We start from the raw sequence: 18,424 nt of genomic DNA on the forward strand, positions 1-18,424 counted from the left end.
ACGTTAACTACGTGTTATTGGTTAAAAGTCTTGGAGGTGAGGATCAAATCTCGTTTACATCTATACCAGTTTGTTGGAGGGACCTAATAATGCAAACCATTTCAACAATTTGACTGGTCATTACCATAAAATAATCATACACTATTAACTTTCCTCATGTTAAAACTGGTTAGAATTTCAATTTTGAGTATAATAAAATTAATAGTAAAAGAAACACCATCATGAATAATTTAATAGTGAACTTTTAAAGTGTGGGATCCTCCTACATTCCAACATTATTATGGATTAGTCTCAAGCTAAATAGTCATGCTAATTATGATTTGATACTAATACATTCAAAGTGGCCATTGAACACTTGACCATTGAAATAAAATACTTCCTCCGTTTTTTTATTATTGGCCATTGAAATAAAACACTTGACCATTCAAAGTGGCCATTGAACACTTGACCATTGAAATAAAGTGGCCATAAGGGTTTCATACAAATATTTTGGTAGTGGAAAAAAGTGAGAGAGAGAAAGGTAAAAATACAAAATTGCCCATGTGACATATTGATAAACTAAAAAGTAAGTGTGAAAAAACAAGGGTATGTTGGGTATTTGTAATGTGAACACAAATAATTTTTTTCCTAAAGAGGAAATGGTGCAATATTTGTGAAACTTCCTAAAAAGGCAAGTGGTGCAATAATAAAAGAACGGAGGAAGTATGATAGATTAATTAGTAACATTATTGCTCAATACATGAAAACGTTAGTTAAATTTAATACTTGTATAATTTGTAAAAAAATTATGAGATATCAAGTTCTTACCTATCACATAATAACGCTAATTTTCCTCCCCTGACAAAATTTTTTTATATTGAATGATAATATTTAAATATAATTTATTTTTCAAAACCTTTTGTGTGCCCCGGGTGTACAGTAATTTATTGTATATCAGCAATTCTCACACGTGTGCCACTAATAAATTCATTATCCCCAATACTCTGTATTATTCTCTCTCCTCTCTCTCTTCCAACAAACTACCAAATTTACGACCACATTCAACCTCAAATTACAATAAGGTTGTTGTTAGGATGATCTCTCATAGAGTTTCGCTTCCTTTGATCTATATTTCTCAGTCTGCAATTGATTTTTCGTTTTATCAAATTTCGAACCCTAACATTCTTAAATTTTTTTTTTTTTTTTTTTTTTTTTTTTTTTTTTTTTTTTTTTTTGCGCTACATTCTTAAATTGTGATATTTCGCTCTCAAATTTTTCTGATTTAGGTTTCTAATTGATATTCCGATCAAATTTCCGAGCCTTCATAACTTTGGATTTAGAGAACGAGGGAAGTATCAGTCGAAAAATCAGGTATTTTTTTCCATTTTAAAATCAAATTTTCATTTTTATGTATAAAAATTACCCTTTTTACCCACAAAAGTTACCCTTTTTATGTATAAAAGTTACCCTTTTTATCCACAAAAGTTACCCTTTTCGTGCATAAAAGTTACCTTTTCTACCCACAAAAGTTACCCTTTTTACCCACAAAAGTTACCCTTTTTATCTATAAAAGTTACCCTTTTTACCCACAAAAGTTACCCTTTTTATGTATAAAAGTTACCCTTTTTATCTATAAAAGTTACCCTTTTTACCCACAAAAGTTACCCTTTTCGTGCATAAAAGTTACCTTTTCTACCCACAAAAGGTACCCTTTTTAAACATAAAAGTTACCCTTTTACCCATGGAAGGTACCCTTTTCATGCATAAAAGTTACCCTTTTTTTCTTCTTCTGCTTCCTTTGCAACGTTTCTTCTTTCCTCAGCATCTTTCTTTTTCTTCTTTTTCTTTGCAATTGCAGCTTTTTTTCAATTGCATTAACATAATCAACATTTTGAAAAAATCATGAAAAAATTAATAAAACACACCTTCATCTTCTGACGACTTCTTTATACTCTTCTTCTTCACCATTGTAGAATCAAATAAAAAACAAAGAACAAAAACAAAATAAAAAAACCTAAAAATCGAAGAATCAAAACAACTAAATTAAGACACATTTTCACTTTAACTTTTTTCTTCTTCAAAGATTTTTTTTAACCAATTTAGTTGATTCTACTAAAAAAATTAACACGAGAAAGGAAAAACAAAAGGAGAAGAGGTAAGATGAAAATGCAATGAAGAGGAGAGAGAGAGAGAGAGGAAAAGGAGATTATAATTGTATAAAGACCAAAATATAGAAAAGAAAAGAGGAGAGAGAAAAAAATCAGAGAGTGTCTCAGGAGGAGAGGACAAAATCAGAAAGAGGTAAATAAAAAAGTATAAAAAAAAAAAAAAAAAAAACTGGCACGTGAGAAGACTAGAAGAGGGCAATAATTCCTCAAATTGGGCCGCGCGCCATACACTAAATATTGTACACCGGCCTTTATAAAAAATTTGTGTTTATTTTTAGTGATAAGTATTTTCTTCTAAATTATGGAGTACAATCAACCTTATTTTAGCTTCTTATTGATTGAGTTTCTTTGACCAAATTTGTAAACCCAATTTTATTTTCAATATCTTATACTGTATTATGCGTTGTTAAATATAAAGTGTAAAATTTCAAGTAGGTGTTGATATTATTCCTTCAGAATTATTTGTAATTAAGTTTTTTTAATGTTCTTAAAAGTTAGGAATTAATAGATATTAGGTTGTTAGTGCTTTAGGGCCGCATTAATCTCCTCAAATAAAGTACGTATTAGATTTTTAAGAAGTATTAGAAATCAATTTATTTTGGTGGAGTAAATCATGGCTCATGTTTATCCACTAAGGGCCTGTTCTCATACGTTGAAATTCAGTTCAGTTCAGTTCAGCTCAGTTTAATTCAGTTCAGTTCAGCTCCTAATTTCCTTCTCTTATAAAATATTCAATTCATTTCATCTCAGTTCAGTTCAGCTCAGTTCAGTTCAGTACAGTTCAGTTTAGCTGAGTTCAGTCAACGAGAACAGGCCCTAAGTACTAGCATTATCCATTTTTTTGTTTAAGTTTCTTATTGTTGGGTAAGAAGCATCTATGTATTTCATAATTGAATGACAGAGGTTTTTCAGTGTGGTTGGCCACATGGTGCGGCAGCGGTTATACTTGTATGGTATTATTAGTTTTGTCAAAGGTTACTTGTAGGTGTTACTTGTATTTTGGGTTTACTTGTAGGTGTTACTTGTATTCTGAGTAACCCCTACAAGTAACCCCAGACCAAACCCACATACCAAACCAGTAACACCCGACCAAAACCAGTAAAACCATATAAGTAACCCCAGAATACACTATACAAGTAATATCTACAAGTAACATCCTGACCAGAACCAGTAACACCCTACAAGTAACCCCATATAATACAAGTAACACCTGCAAGTAACACATGGTGTGGCAGGGGTTACTTGTATTTTGAGATTACTTGTATTTTGGGATTACTTGTAGGGGTCATTCTGAATACAAGTAACACCTACAAGTAATTTCATACCAAACACCCATATCAAACCAGTAACACCTGACCAAAACAAGTAAGACCATACAAGTAACCCCAGAGTACAATGACCAAAAGTAACACTAGAATACAAATAGCACCTTATAAGTAACCCCTGCCACATCATGTGGAAAGCCACATATAAAAATTTGTTATTGAATGAAGTATGTAAGTATCAGTATTATTTTCTATTCAACAATAAAATATCAGTATTATTTTCAACGTTTATTTATGTTCTCTTTTACTTCTTATTCCAACAGTAGGATGATTGATAGTTATGAAATTTTGACTTAGTATTTTGATGTGGAAGTAGAAATGAAGTTTTGAGATGCATTAGCAAATGCATCTCCAACAGAACGGCGGTTTGAGGAAACGGAGTAGGACCCACTGTCAGTGTAAAGTGATGTTAGGCAAAAAAAAAAGGAAAAGCTTGTATACGGGTATATGGTATAATACAACAATGTAATACTAAATTTCTTTTTACTTTATATTATACTCCAATGTCCTCATTTTATTTTTTTTACTTTTCACAGTCAACCCATTTTTCTTAGTTTACCATTTTTACTCCATTTTTTTTTGCTTGAGAGGAGGTAAGTTCAGAGAGGGCGCGCAAGACTTCATGGTCGAAAATGGCAAGGAAGATGCTAGTGATGGAGGATCCGGTGTTAACAGACCGTACGGAGGACTGTGATGAGCTCTTCGGTGGTGGTAGCGGCCGCATTTTTGGTGACGATGTCGACAACAACGCTACCATTGAAGACCAAGTGGAGCACGATAGAGCCGAGGAAGATGAATTGGAGTTTGCTTTAGACGCATTGCTGAAGGAGGTAATTGTTAACCCATTAATTCGTAGTTTTAGGGTTTGTTGATAATTTAATTGATAATTTATGAAAAACCTAAAGTATATCAACATTAATATTATTAAGAGGAACAGGGGAGTGACCATTATTAAGAGGAACAGGGGAGTGAGGGAGTAGATAATTTAAGCACGAATAAATGATAATTGTTTACATGGATCAATTAATTGTGCTTGAATTAAGTGTAGCTTTCTGAAACCCAATTATACGAGTGCTGTGAAGTGTTGGCATAATCATATATTAGTAGAACAAACTCCATTCTCTAATTATCAATAAGTTGGAGCCTTTAGGGGCTTTCTTCTCTTACTCTTATTGAATACAAAACTTTCTTCTCTTACTCTTATTGAAAACAATGATAGTAATCTTTTAATATATGAACACAAGATATAGAATTGAGTTATTTATTACTCTGTATTTGTTCCATATATTTGATTTTTATTGGAGTCAATGCTTTGCTTAAAGTGTGTATTTGTTTTAAGTATGTAGCATACCAATATGTGCAGCAAGGATTATTGAACAGTTTGTCTGTTAAAAGTAGAATTATCCTTCGATGTTTGGTGTTAATGTATAGATTATTGGTTTGGTGGAATAGGTAAATGTTGGAGAAGAGTCCTACAAGACTCCTACGAAAGGGAAGAGTACGGTGGCCATTAGTTTTGAGATTGAGGAGTTTGCAAATGTAGAGGTTTCTCTTCCCCCTCCTAATGTTGGAATGGTATTTGATAGTTGGAAAAAAATAGATGAATACTTTCGGAATTACGGGAAGCAAGAAGGTTTTGGGGTGGTTCGATCAAGTGGAACCTTTGTAGGTAAAGGTGTTAATGCCAAGGAGAAGAAGAGTGTCACATGGACATGTGAGTGTTTTGGTATGCCCGGTAGGAAGAGCAAGAAAACCGGTCCCGCCTTTGTCTCGGATTCACAAATAAGTGAGGAACTTGTTGTTAAAAGGAAGAGTAAAAAAGTTCAATGCCCGGTCAAATTATATGCAAAGGTGAACGAGGGTGGTGATTGGGTAATTGATAAAGTCGAGCTAGAGCATAAAGGTCACGCACCTACACCGGGCAAGTCCAAGAACATCACCAAGTTTATGAAGAAATTCTTGATGGACAACCCGCATATACTTCAACAAGTGTTTAATGATCGGAAGGCGGGTGTTCCGGTTGCAAAGATATACAATTGTATGGCCCGGCAACGAAATGGGAGGGAAGAGATGCAATTCACCCAAAAAGATTTGCATGATGAAGTAGCGAAGCAAAGGAGAATTATTTTTGAAGAAGGAGATGCGAAGGCAATGTTTGCCTACTTGAAGAGGATGACGGATGACAATGATAATTTTTTTTACACTCATCGTGTCGATGAGTCTAATAGGCTCCAAGATGTTTTATGGGTTGATGCTAGGAGCCGGGCCACATATGAGGAGTTTGGAGATGTCGTATGTTTTGATTCGACGTACTTGACCAACGAATATAAGCTTCCCTTTTGTAATTTTGTGGGTGTGAATCATCACGGCCAAACCATTTTGTTTGGGTGCGCTTTAGTTTCCCGCGAGACCGCGGAAACTTTTGAGTGGGTGTTCTCTAATTGGTTGCGGTGTATGGGTGAAAAGCGACCAATTAGTATTCTAACGGATCAAGATCCGGCAATGAAGAAAGCTTTGAAGGTGACTATGAAAGGAACCACTCATCGATGGTGCATTTGGCACATAACCTCAAAATTTGGTAAGAAACTCGGGAAGCATTCCAATTACGCCCAACTTCATGATGATCTTGAGAATGTAATATATGATAGCCTTGATGTTGAAGAGTTTGAGGCTAATTGGCCCGAAGTTATGAACAAACATGATGTTGAAGGAGATGAATGGCTAGAAGGTGTGTGTCCTTTCTGTCCTTTATGCATTAGTGTGTGTCCTTTCTGTCCTTTATGCATTAGTATGTTAAAGTATAATCACTTTAAATGAAGTATTAAGTGCTAATTGACAGTGATTAGAGACTTTGTTACAAAAATAGACAATATCATTTTCATTTCCCTATTTATATCATTTTAAGTTCTGGTCAGTTTCATGTTAATGTACAGGGTCTGGAGCACTTGCCCACTCTGCATATGTTTGTTTGTGTTTCTTTATGTTTTAATTTTTTTTTTTTTTTTTGCCAAATGTAACACCATACTGTGTTTGTTTGTGTTTGTTTGTGAAATATTAGTTTTAAGGGTAGTATGGAGTTAGTTAATAATTTGCTGTGTGGTGCAATTAGTTTTTGTTACTCACTTCAACTTATGAATGATATATTTTTGTTGCTAAAGGGTTGTATAAGGAACGTCATATGTGGGTTCTCGCTTTTTTGAAGCATTTGTTTTGGGCTGGGATGAAAACAACTCAACGGGTTGAGAGTATTCACAGGTTTTTTGATGGTTATTTAAGTATGCATACTTTATTGTCCGAGTTTGTCGAGAGGTATTGTGATGCTTTGGAGGTTAGATGCCTTAGTGAGAAAAGGGCGGATGACAACAATGACAGGTTTTTGCGTCATACATACTCTGATTTTCCGGCTGAGTTGATATTTCAGAAGATTTACACGGATGCCAAATTTAAGGAGGTTCAGCATGAATGCAATCGTACTATGTATGTGAGTGAGATTCATAGGACACATGTTTCAGACAATGTAACTGAGCATTTTGTGGAGGACCGAGTTTGGTTTAAGCCAAAAAAAAGCAACAAAGAAATACCGTCAAAGAGGAAAAGACAGTATAAGCTTGTGTTTGACAGGTCAACGAAGGATGTATCTTGTGAGTGCCGATATTTTGAATGCCATGGGATTATTTGCCGCCATATCATTAAGGTGTTCGAGAGGAACAACTTCTATGAAATACCAGACAAGTACATTCTTCGGAGGTGGAGAAAAGACGTGATACGAAAACACACTCGGGTTAAGGTATGCTACCATGACCCGGATAAAACTGAAGAAGTGTGTAGGTACGACAAAATGATGGTGCGGTTTGGTCCTTTGTGTTCGAAAGCATCGGCTCATCTAGAAACTACTTCTCTTGTGATGCAAGCTATGCAATTAATTGAAATGCAAGTAGAGGAAAAGATTACCATGCTTGCAAAGAAGAAGAAAGGTGAAGGTGTGTTGGGAACACCTTCTTCTGTGTGTGCTGAAAAGCAAGCAACCCCCTCCACTCAAAGACATGGGAGCTGCGAAGGAGGTGAAGAAGTTCCTGCTGTTCATGTGAGAGATCCTCCTATACCAAAGAGGCCTGCACATCGACCCACGGATTCTAGGTACAAGTCATGCCTTGAGAAACCAAAGAAAGCGAAGACAACAAAGGACAATCAGGGGAAGAACAAGAAGAACAACAAGAATGGTTCTCAATCCCAAGTTACCCCACCTCCACCAGTGCAGGTTAATGTTTATTTATTTCGTTACTTAGAATGTTTGTATAATGTCTGTATTTTATCTAATCTCCTTTTAAACTAACAGGGTGTTCCTGCGCAAAATATGCAACATATGGTTCCATACATTCCTCACTGTGTTGGTGGGATTCAAATGTTGGATGGGGATGGATCAATTGGGTACTTTACAACAGTTGAAGGTAGAGGTCAGCAGTACTTTGGCTCCCAAATTTCTCCTCGACATGGTTATTACGTTCCGTATCATCAATTTCCTCATGGTCAGATTCCTGTAGGAGGTTGGCAGACCCCTACATCTCAACAGTCAGCTGCATCAACACAACGCGGCTACATTCCCATACTACCCCGACCGCAGCCTCCTGTGACTCCTGTGACTCCTCCGCCACATTCATCACAGAGGACCATGTAGGATGTATTTGTATCTTGGGTCTTGGACTTTTGGACAATGTATGCAAAGTCACCAGAAATGTATGATCTTATTTGGTAGATTAATATTCTTTTGTAGCAAAAATGTTGTAAGCATTTGATGGGAAGCATTTATTCAGGTGTAAGCATTTGATGAAGCATTCTGACCTTAGAAAATTTGCTAAGCTTATTTCAAGTCGAAAACTTACATAGATGTCAGCTAACTCTTACATCATTTCAGTGCGATTTTTTAACTCTCTGATGAACTTTAGCTTCTAAATAATGGTACTACTGTTTAAGTTTTTGTTCCACTACGACAATTACAGGTACAACTGAGTAATGAAGTGATCCATTTCTGTTTATAATTGAGATGCAGAAGGGGGGGTACGACTAAAACATCCAAATGTACCACTAAAACATCTTAATGTACCACTGTATGTACATTATGTTGAGTTGTTACTGATACCCGGTGAGGTGCAGCTGAATACTAGGAAGCTATCACTTAATGAATATAAGTTACCAGTTCATGGAATGTACTTATTAATGAGGACAATAACAGTTACAATAAGGTACGTTTGTGTTTCACTGATTGTTCAAAAATGGTGAAGCTGTGCTCTTTTTAGGGTACTTTAGTTTCCTAAACATTTATTGTTGTGGCTTTGGGTTGGGTTTGGACTTTGGGTTGGGTTTGGACTTTGGGCTTTGGTTTTGATTCATATAAACATTGTTTTTCAAATTACACCTAAGAGTCCATACAATTTGCATTGTTGAAATTTTATTTTAACAACAACAACCTAACCTCCAAGTTTTCAATTTTATTTTAGCACGTAAGTACAAAAAACAACCTAACCTCCAAGTTGTAAATTTTAGTTTAGCAAATACAGATTCCCTTTAGAAAAGCATTTATAGATGCATTGTTGAATTTTGAGTCCGAATAAGTATGTCTCACAAGGTTAAACGTAAGTACAAATAAGATTAGAAAAGCATAGTATGACATTATAATAACTCACTAAAAATAACAATTCACATTACGGATAAACTTTAATTAACATAATATATGGGTAATTTTACCATAAACAGTAGTTACCATACATAATCAAATCCTAATTCCAGTACTAACCATAAAGAGTAGTTACCATACATAATCAAACCCCACTAATTCATTTCTTAAGATACACCATAAACAGTACAATGGCTGCTGTTATGCCGACCTTGATACACAAGGCAATGATTTTTTCTAACTCTTCCATCCTTTGCCATATCATACGAAAGCCAGCCGCATTCGTCGTTCGAACGAGGTCCTCTTCCTTCGCCCACTGCCAATAGTTGCAAGCTCTACACTTGTAGTAAGGCCTACGGGGATTGGCTTCCGAAAGAGATATCCGGAATTCCCCTATTGACTGACCACCACAATTACAGTTCTTTGCCGCCACCCATGATATCCCGGTTTCGGAGTTGTTAAAGTTGGTTCCCCTTGCTTGGCAAGACCTTCCGGTTGTACTTATAGACATACTTTCACCTTGTTGAGAGTATGATGTTTTGGATGTCTTCTTTTGTTAGGTTGCTGCCTATTTATAGGAACAACATTGGCGGTAAAATGTTGGGGGAAAATTTTCATTTTCCCGCATTGAATTTCCATGACTTGGGCCCATTATTTTACTTTACTTTGGACGGTTCCTATTCCACAATGTTTCATTTTGATCCTCTTTAACAAGGTTAGATATCATTGACACCAAATGTTTCCAAAATATTTAAGTCAATGGTACGTTATGTGTAACCAGTGGCTGTTATTGTAGTTCTAGTTGTACGTTAGTTGAGTGTAAATATGTGTTACAAAGATTGTGTTACTAAAATTTTTAAAACCTATATTATCTTCCTCTATTACCTAAAACTAATAAAATAACCACAAATGAAGATCTACAATACTAAGGGTTTCAGCTTTAACACTTCTAGTACCAATAAAAGTCATATAAATTATCAAATTGAATTATAATAATAATCTGTGTAAATCGTTATTTGAAATGAATGTAATGTCACTAGTTTATCAAGTACTGTTATTTATTTATTAAGTACTGCAATTTACCTTAAGATTTAAATTTAAAAAAAAAAAAAAAAAGTGTCGTCACTTGGTATTGGGCGACAAGCGACCTGTACCGGGTAGCGGTCCATCATTCCTCAGAAATCCCATGAATTTCCACTTTCTATAAAATGGGGGAAGTTCATTACTTACAATTTCCTAGGAAGTTCAATTTCGTGGAAGATCAATTTTCCAATCTATACTTGTTTTTTGGTCCTCAAATACGATTCGATGTCTAATAGTTATTTCCAATCTATACTTCTAGGGTATGCGAATGGTACCCTATGAAGGGATTGCCAAACTGAAGTGGTACATTCCTTTTAGTGTTATTTTCATTATTGTCCATCGTACCTTTCAGCATATCAGTGGAAGTAATCACTACTTCAGTTAAATTAAAAACAAAAAATTTATGTCCAGTTGTACCCTAGTTTCGTTAGTGGTACCCTAGCAGTTCATTGAGGTTATAACCATAAAAGAGAATTAACAAACAAACATTCCAGCTAATATTTCATAAGATCAAGTAATATAGCACAACTAAACAATTACGGTTTTCAAATTATTTTCCTTGTCTCTCTTATCACGAGAAGATTAAACTCACTACTACTATTACAAATGACATTAAATATACTTTGGGATTCATTCCATTCATCTATTTGTTGTGATAAAATACACTAGCTCAAATTCAATCCAATTTACCAATATGTTGTTATCTAAAACTCCAAATTATGACTTGCTAAGTTTAGAATCTTGAGATACTCAGCATTGATTCTCAACTGACAAAAAAATCACTTCATAGTATTTCAATACATTCCATGCTATGTCGAGTAATCCAAAAAGATTTGGTTAGATGAATAGATCCAGTGGTACCCTATAGTGTATGAGTGGTACCCTAGAGTATATGAATGGTACCCTTAACGAAGGGTTTGGCATCTACAAGTTTTATTAGTGGTGCATTCCATTTAGTGTTATCCTTGTCATTGTAATTCGTACCTTCCAAAACATTAGTGGAACAAAACAATGTTTTGATGTGAATGTATTAAAACATAAAGAAAGTGGTACCCTGAACTGTCTTAGTCGTACCCTTTGATATGTTGGTCGAACCATCCATGTAAGTTCGTACAATTGTGAACTCTTAATGCGGTTGTTTGCTTTGGAAATTGGTGTATCTTTCATTTTGTCTTTTCCTCTACCTCTCTTTTAAGTTGTTGTGTGTTGTCCCATCGAAGTACTCCTATGTCAGTCATAGGTTATCCTATGTCAGTAGGTTCTTCTGGAGCCAAAGATTTTTTTGTTGATTTGAAGAGTTTATTTTAATTTCTTTTACTTGGAATTTATTATTATAGGATTATTTAAAGGTCATGCCAAAAGTGTCTTTTCTTTTCATATATCCTAGCCAAGCAATATCTTTAAAAAAACCTTATTTTGCTTCTTACAAAAAAAAAATGGCAGAGCAAAGTGCAACATCCACCCAACAACCCACCCGCCTCCGTAGCATTGGCGGATTACCCATGCTCCCCCACCCTTCTGAACCTGTTTTTTATTTTCTTCCTTTTATTGCTACTATAGATCCCGAGCTTGATTTCAATAACACCCCCTACTACTCTAATCCCATGGACTACATGATGATGTGTGACCCTATACCCGTTAAAGAACTTCGGGACCAATTAATTGAGTCGCTTGATTACCGCACCACCACTTTCATACGACAGAGTGTCATGGAGGTTGGTGACAACCTTTGTCGCCCGGCTTACTTCCCCTTGCTCTCTGATTTGGAAGGCTACCAACGCAAGGGGACTGGAGCCTTTGCAAAGTGGCTTTGTGAACATGATAGGGGGGAAGATGAAACTTTCATCCCCTCTGATCTGGTACCAATGTTCGATCGGAAGCCCTTCTTCCGCGCTGAGTCTATGCAAGTGTTTACCCTCCCCCTCAAAGAGAGACACCTCTTTTTTTGTCACAAGAGCGCTGCTGTCCACATCATGGAGGTTCAAGAGCCGGTGAAAACGGTTAGGGTAAATGTGTTCTCTTGTATCACGAATGAGAAGAAGATATGTTATCATCGTGTGTCAATCTATGGTGATCAAACCGGTGACGGGCCTCATACTACCCCTTTTCCCATAGGTTCATCAATTATAGTTTTAAATGCCCGTAGTGTTCATCGTCCATCATTTTTAGAAACTATTACCAAACTATTCAATGCTTTTACCCCTGATGTTTTCATTGTTACTGAAGCTCGGGCAGACAACACCATGCTAGAAAGGCTTATTCGAGATTTGAATGGAGTGTACGACGTTGATACTTTCGGTACCTACAACGGGTACAACGGTGTCCTTCTTATCTGGGCCAAACAAGACGTGTACCCGAAGGTCAAGCACAGAGGTATGCATGGTTACGGCCACCAAATGGGTGTTGCTATTGAGGTATAAATTCTTATTCCCTCCTACTTCACTGTTTCTCAAGTTTTGGATATGCTTGTCCTTATAAATTCATTTAACACTTCGATTTTGGTCAATCGACCGATGCATTTATATATTAATCAAATTTTCATGAATGGAATTTGAAAGAAAGAATTAGGATATTAAGAGTTAGGATATTAAGAATTAGGAATTTGAAAGAAAGAATTAGGATATTAAGAGTTAGGGATGCATTTAGATTTGAGTCAAAGTTTAAAGAGTTATGATATTAATAATTAGGATATTAAGAGTTAGAATTAGGATATTAAGACTTATGGATGCATTTATATTTGAGTCAAAGTTTAAAGAGTTGAAGTTGAAGAAGAAATTGTACGGTTACTTTCCTAGTCTTAAAGTCAAAGTCTCATCTCAAATGTTCCTAGTCTTACAAGACATATGAGCGACATATTACATATATTATGGTTATGTTATACCCTTGGTTTATATGTTACAAGTAGTGCATTGAGTTACTTAATTGTTTATAACAACTTGTAGGCTGGTGCGAAGAACTGGGCCACACAAGACCCTACTCCTAGCTCGCCAACATACTCCGACATAGGACTTGATGAGGAAAGCTCGTCTCATGACTGGAATGAGGACTTATCCGATGGTGCCTAAGGAGATTATGTGAAGCGTGGCAGCTCCTATTTTATATATAAACTATACGGAGTTGCGAATCATTATATGTTAGGAATTTTTTGGAAAGATACGGACCTTTAACCGTAACGTATTAGTAAGGCTTAATATTTTGTACCTTTTCTCGTTCAATCCCGATCTAGTAATGTGTAACCCTTTATTTTGATGCTTAAATGTGTGTCATTACAAATAAATTTGTAACCCTTTATTTTGATGCATACTTTGTTCGTTTACATATAATTAAAACGCTCGATTGTGAAGGGCGTTAAATAGAAATATATTACCACACCAACTGTGGGAAAAATGACAAGTACAAACATTAATGACCTTTACCAAAATATTAGAAGATACCTCTACGATATAATATTGTTCCATCTGAATTTGGAAGAGTACAACTGTATACAAAAGGGTTCAATTCGCTATATACACTACAATCCAACTACAAGGGCTAAGTGTACCATTTAAATACAAAAGATACAACTAATTCATACAACATAGACTGGCAACACCAACTAAAAGGTCGGAAAGTACCATTGAAATGCAACTATACACTATTGAGGTTTAATATGGTCGCACTGAAGGAGAAAATAGTCGCACTAGAATATATGTAAAATTTTACATACGAATACAATAACGTGTTACTATTATATGAATATTTGCCTTATACAACTACAAGGGTTAATTGTACCATTTAACTGCATCAAGATACAAGTCATTCATAAAACATAGACTACCAACATCAAGTGGAAGTCTGAAGGTACCATTAAAACGCAACTATGCACTATTGACGTTTAACATGGTCGCACTGAAGGAGAAAATAGTCTCCGCAGTCGTTTACTTTTTTTCCTTATTATCTAATTAGGAATATATGTAAAATTTTAGATACGAACACAATAATGTGATGGTATATATGTTGTAGGCATACGTTTTGAAATGAAATATTTGCCTCTCGCAATAAGGAACATGAACAATAACTTAACTTAGTTAATATTACATAATAAAATGTTTGGCTACCCATAGCAACATAATCATAACATGATAAAATAGCAACATAATCATAACATGATAAAATAGCAAGCAAAATAGAAATAAGTCCAAATTACAATCCGTCTACAAAATGCGGTAGTTCAATACATGACTCTCACTTGATCAAGGGGTAAGATGGTCGTTTTAGTCGTCAATAGTTGGGTCATCACATGGCTTGCGGGGCGCATCATCACTTGAGGCAGAGAAAGGCGACGGGGTGAGGTGATCATTGTAATCATGAATTGTGGGGTCATCATCAGGCTCACCTCCGCGATAGGGCGAATACGGGGAGGAAGGCTCCGAAAATGGCGACTTCAGAGACTACTACAATCAAATTAGATAACGAAACATAACCCAAAAATGAACTATGGACAATACATTAAATTTTTCAAAAACATTTAGATTAAGGTCTTTAATTGTTGCATATATGATCTCAATTCACATTAGAATTAAGTTGTATACATGTTGAAGTTACTAATTTACTGGAATAGTGCATATATAACTAAATGAACACTAAGTAGCATTGTCCGTACTAAATCAATTGATTTTAAATTTTTATAAGAACAAGTACCTAAAGGTCTTTAATTATTGGCTAATTTTAATTATTGGCTATATATCATTTATCATTAAAATGAAATTTAACCATAGAGTTGTAGGAATTATAATTACTAAATTAAAACATGTATACTTAATATATTAATACGGAATTAAAATTAAGTAGGATTTATAATTACTAAATTAAAATTAATTACAAAACGTGGAAACAAATACCTCTAGATCGACGCCAAGCTGATGGCCAAAATACGATTTGCCCCTCTTGATGATCCATGGAGCCAAATCTTTGACATTCCATATAAGTAGCACCTCACTGTATCCGTTTTGCCCTCCAAATCCTTGTACATTGTACGTCGCCCTTAGCTCGTACTTAACAAATTCAATCGTGCTCTCGTCAAAGCGGGCCTCGGTTATGACAACAGCACTAGGAGAGTACGCATTGAACAACTGGTAGAACGTCTCCACAAACGATGGTCGGTGAACATTCCTTGCATTCCACAATATGACATGTGACCCCATTGGTAAGAATTTAGGAGATGGCTCATGAACATCAGCCTCAGACCCATACAAAGATACCCGATGGTACTTCACCTTCAGCTTGGTGGTAACACAAGAGAAAACATTGATACGAATGATTTCGACAAGGTTGCGCACCTCCATCACATGAAAGGTTGCCGTGGTAGCGCCAATGAAAATGTGTGTTTCTTGTAAAGGCAGGGTGTACAGAGGAAGTCTGTCGGGGTCGAATTCGGGCTTCAAATAAAAAATTGGAACAATTTCTCTTGGGATGAAATCAGCAAAGGTTGTATTTTTGCACAACCACTTGGCAAAAGAACCAACCCCCTTGTGGAGATAGCCATTTAAATCACTTAGATCTGGATAATAAGCTGGCCGAATGTTTCCAATCGACTCTTCCATCAAACTTTTTCGGATGTAGGTGGTTGTCCTAAAGTCAATAGAGTCGGACAATTGATCACGAAGAAAGGTAGGCTCCATGTAAAGCCCTTCGTCGCAGTCATATTTGCTCGCAAAATAAGCCGTGGTGTTGAAATCAATTTCAGGGGTGTTACTAGGCTTGAAGGGGCTGAAGTAGAGTAGTGGGGTGATTGGATGAGGGAATATGCGCCTTCCCCAAGAACCCACAATAGTTTTTTGAGGGTTGGACATGGTGAAGCCAAAGAAAGGAGTTTAGTTTTTGGGTAGCTGGTGGAAAGTGGAAATGGTGAGGTCTTTGGGTACGTGGAAATGGAAGATAGTAATAAGAACTAACTTTAACTAGAGTAGCTAAAGTAAATATTTTTGTTTTATTCATATTTTAAGCTTTGGAAAAGAAGACTAAAAATCCCAGGAAATCCGAAGAATGCAGAGTTCCTTTACTAAAGTCAGACATGAAGGTCAGACAGAAGGACAACTTTAAGTCCAGCTGAACTGAGAAAGTATTAAGTTGAGCTGAACAAGCAATGTCAGTCAGCTTTGGAAATGGTGAGGTCTTTGGATACTCAGACAGTACAAGTTTGTGCTGGGCTCTATGCACCTGTGACAGCATTTTCATCAACTATGAACAAAAGATGGGAGTTGAAGGAACTAATGTAACACTTAAATGAACCAAACTAATTCGTACGTCTACCATTTATAATGTTCTACTTGTTCAAGGCACACTATATACCAGTTGTACGAGTTTGCTGTTCAATTGGATTATGTTGCCTTTTACTTTGAACCACTTTAGGTAGTACAACCAATAATTAAGTACGAAACATGTTGTACTTGTATATTCAGTTGGAGTTCTTTGATGTTCAATCGGAGCAATTTGCCTTTGAATCCTTTACAGTAGTATTCTTTGATGTTCAGCTTTTAATGCCTTTTATTATTGCTAAATTAATTTAAAAAAAAAAAAAGGAACCACTTGATACCAGGGGCAAAAAATACAAGAAGTTAATGATTATATGTTGTGTGTGGTCCATTATAAATTGAAAAAAATCCATTAATTGAAAAAAATCCAATGTGTGGGTAAAAAATACAAGAAGTTAATTAGGAAACATGTTCTATTTGTATGTAAAATTGCACTTCTTTGATGTTCAGTTGGACCATATTGCCTTCTAGTGTTGCTACTGTGGATACAAATTTTACACAACTGAGTAATGAAAATGTCCCATTTTAACTGTTTGACCAGAAAGGAGACGGGATGAAAGAAGGCGCAGAAAGCTGTTAAGGAAGGTTACGAAGTTAAAAAGCAATATAGTGGGATCATACGACCCAAATGCAATCATAAGGGATCTGTACATGCAACGAGAAATCAATATGTTTGAGAACAAGACGGGTTCCGACTCAGCTTCTGGCCTTAATTGGACATCCGAATCTAGCTTCGAATATTAGATTAATATGTTATTTAGTTATAAGTGTAGTACGAAACAAACCCTGATTAATGATTGTGTTATCCTAAAGATTGTTGGTACAACTACAAAATAGTAATGGGTATGTAACCTGAATTAAAATTCTAATTGTAGCATTAAAATTAACTACAATGTTAAGAGCATCATAATTAGTTATCCACAAAATTAGCTAGCTAGCTGACTTGTTCAACTGGGCCGAATTATCCTAAAAGTAACTATTTAATCCCCTAATTAACCAGACCGATGTTAACAGCCTCATAATTAGTTTTCCACAAAATTGGGTTATGCACCCCATTGCTGATGAAGAGAATATCAGTATTAGTTTCAAAAACAACAACCACAAACCCCTATCAACTCATCTGAGAACCTGTCCTTCTACCGCCACGTCTTTCCTTTGGGAGGATCTTCTCCAAATTTGCATGCAGCTCGTTGAATTCGTTGTTCACATCTTCAAGAAACAGATTGTTCCTCAAGGAGGAGGTGTGTTTCTCCTGCAAAAAAATTATGTCAAAACACATGACAATGATACAAACTTTTCTTCTGCCCTTAGTAAAGAATTCATCTACATCTATCCATTCATTTAATCGCGTTCCATTCATTTAATCGCGTAGGACAAATAAAGGACCATAATCTCACCATGTGATAGGGAGCTTCGAAAGAACGTGCACAATGCTTTATGCTTGATAGCATGATTGCGCCGCACGAGCAACTGTTAAAGCAACACATCGACAGCCAGATAGATAAGCATTAGAAAACAAAATACGCATGTACTTCACTTGAAATTAATCACACAAATAGGAAACTAATAAAGCATGCACTTCACATGACAGTAGCATCCTCTGCCTAGAGCAAATTCTATGACTTAAGGTAATGTCATATCCTAGTTAGCAATTGATTAAATTACATCCTTAATTAATTTAACCAAACAGAGATACATTTGCTCACAACAAAAAACTTGAAACACACATGCAATCTAGAGACCTTTCAATTGCCCAGATACAGGAAAATCCAACCAACCAACCATGTAAATGAAGAGTTGCATAAAAAACTTAGATAACCCACAGAACATGAGCATGCTACCCATGACAAAGATCATTATAGTTAACAAAACAAAGGAATAGTGGCAACAATAAAGAGAAATTGT

General features: G+C 35.7%; 1 protein-coding gene across 1 annotated transcript; it reads left to right on the plus strand.

Annotated features, from left to right (window-relative positions):
* The first annotated feature begins 4,104 nt into the window (after positions 1–4,104).
* Positions 4,105–8,147, plus strand: LOC145637111 (protein FAR1-RELATED SEQUENCE 5-like). The gene is made up of 4 exons (XM_081688619.1): positions 4,105–4,302; positions 4,925–6,200; positions 6,631–7,730; positions 7,809–8,147. Exons 1-4 carry the CDS (start codon positions 4,105–4,107, stop codon positions 8,145–8,147), a joined length of 2,913 nt encoding a protein of 970 aa, XP_081544745.1.
* The last annotated feature ends 10,277 nt before the right edge of the window (positions 8,148–18,424 follow it).

The sequence above is a fragment of the Chenopodium album genome, chromosome 6 (assembly GCF_948465745.1).
Source record: "Chenopodium album chromosome 6, dcCheAlbu1.1, whole genome shotgun sequence".
Taxonomy (NCBI): domain Eukaryota; kingdom Viridiplantae; phylum Streptophyta; class Magnoliopsida; order Caryophyllales; family Amaranthaceae; genus Chenopodium; species Chenopodium album.

What these genes read in the sequence shown, in the direction of transcription:
- LOC145637111 (XM_081688619.1), top strand. Translation starts at nt 4,105, where the DNA reads ATGGCAAGGAAGATGCTAGTGATGGAGGATCCGGTGTTAACAGACCGT. An exon ending in TAGACGCATTGCTGAAGGAG is followed by an intron (nt 4,303 to 4,924) that starts GTAATTGTTAAC and finishes TTGGTGGAATAG; the next exon opens with GTAAATGTTGGAGAAGAGTC. An exon ending in CCCCACCTCCACCAGTGCAG is followed by an intron (nt 7,731 to 7,808) that starts GTTAATGTTTAT and finishes TTAAACTAACAG; the next exon opens with GGTGTTCCTGCGCAAAATAT.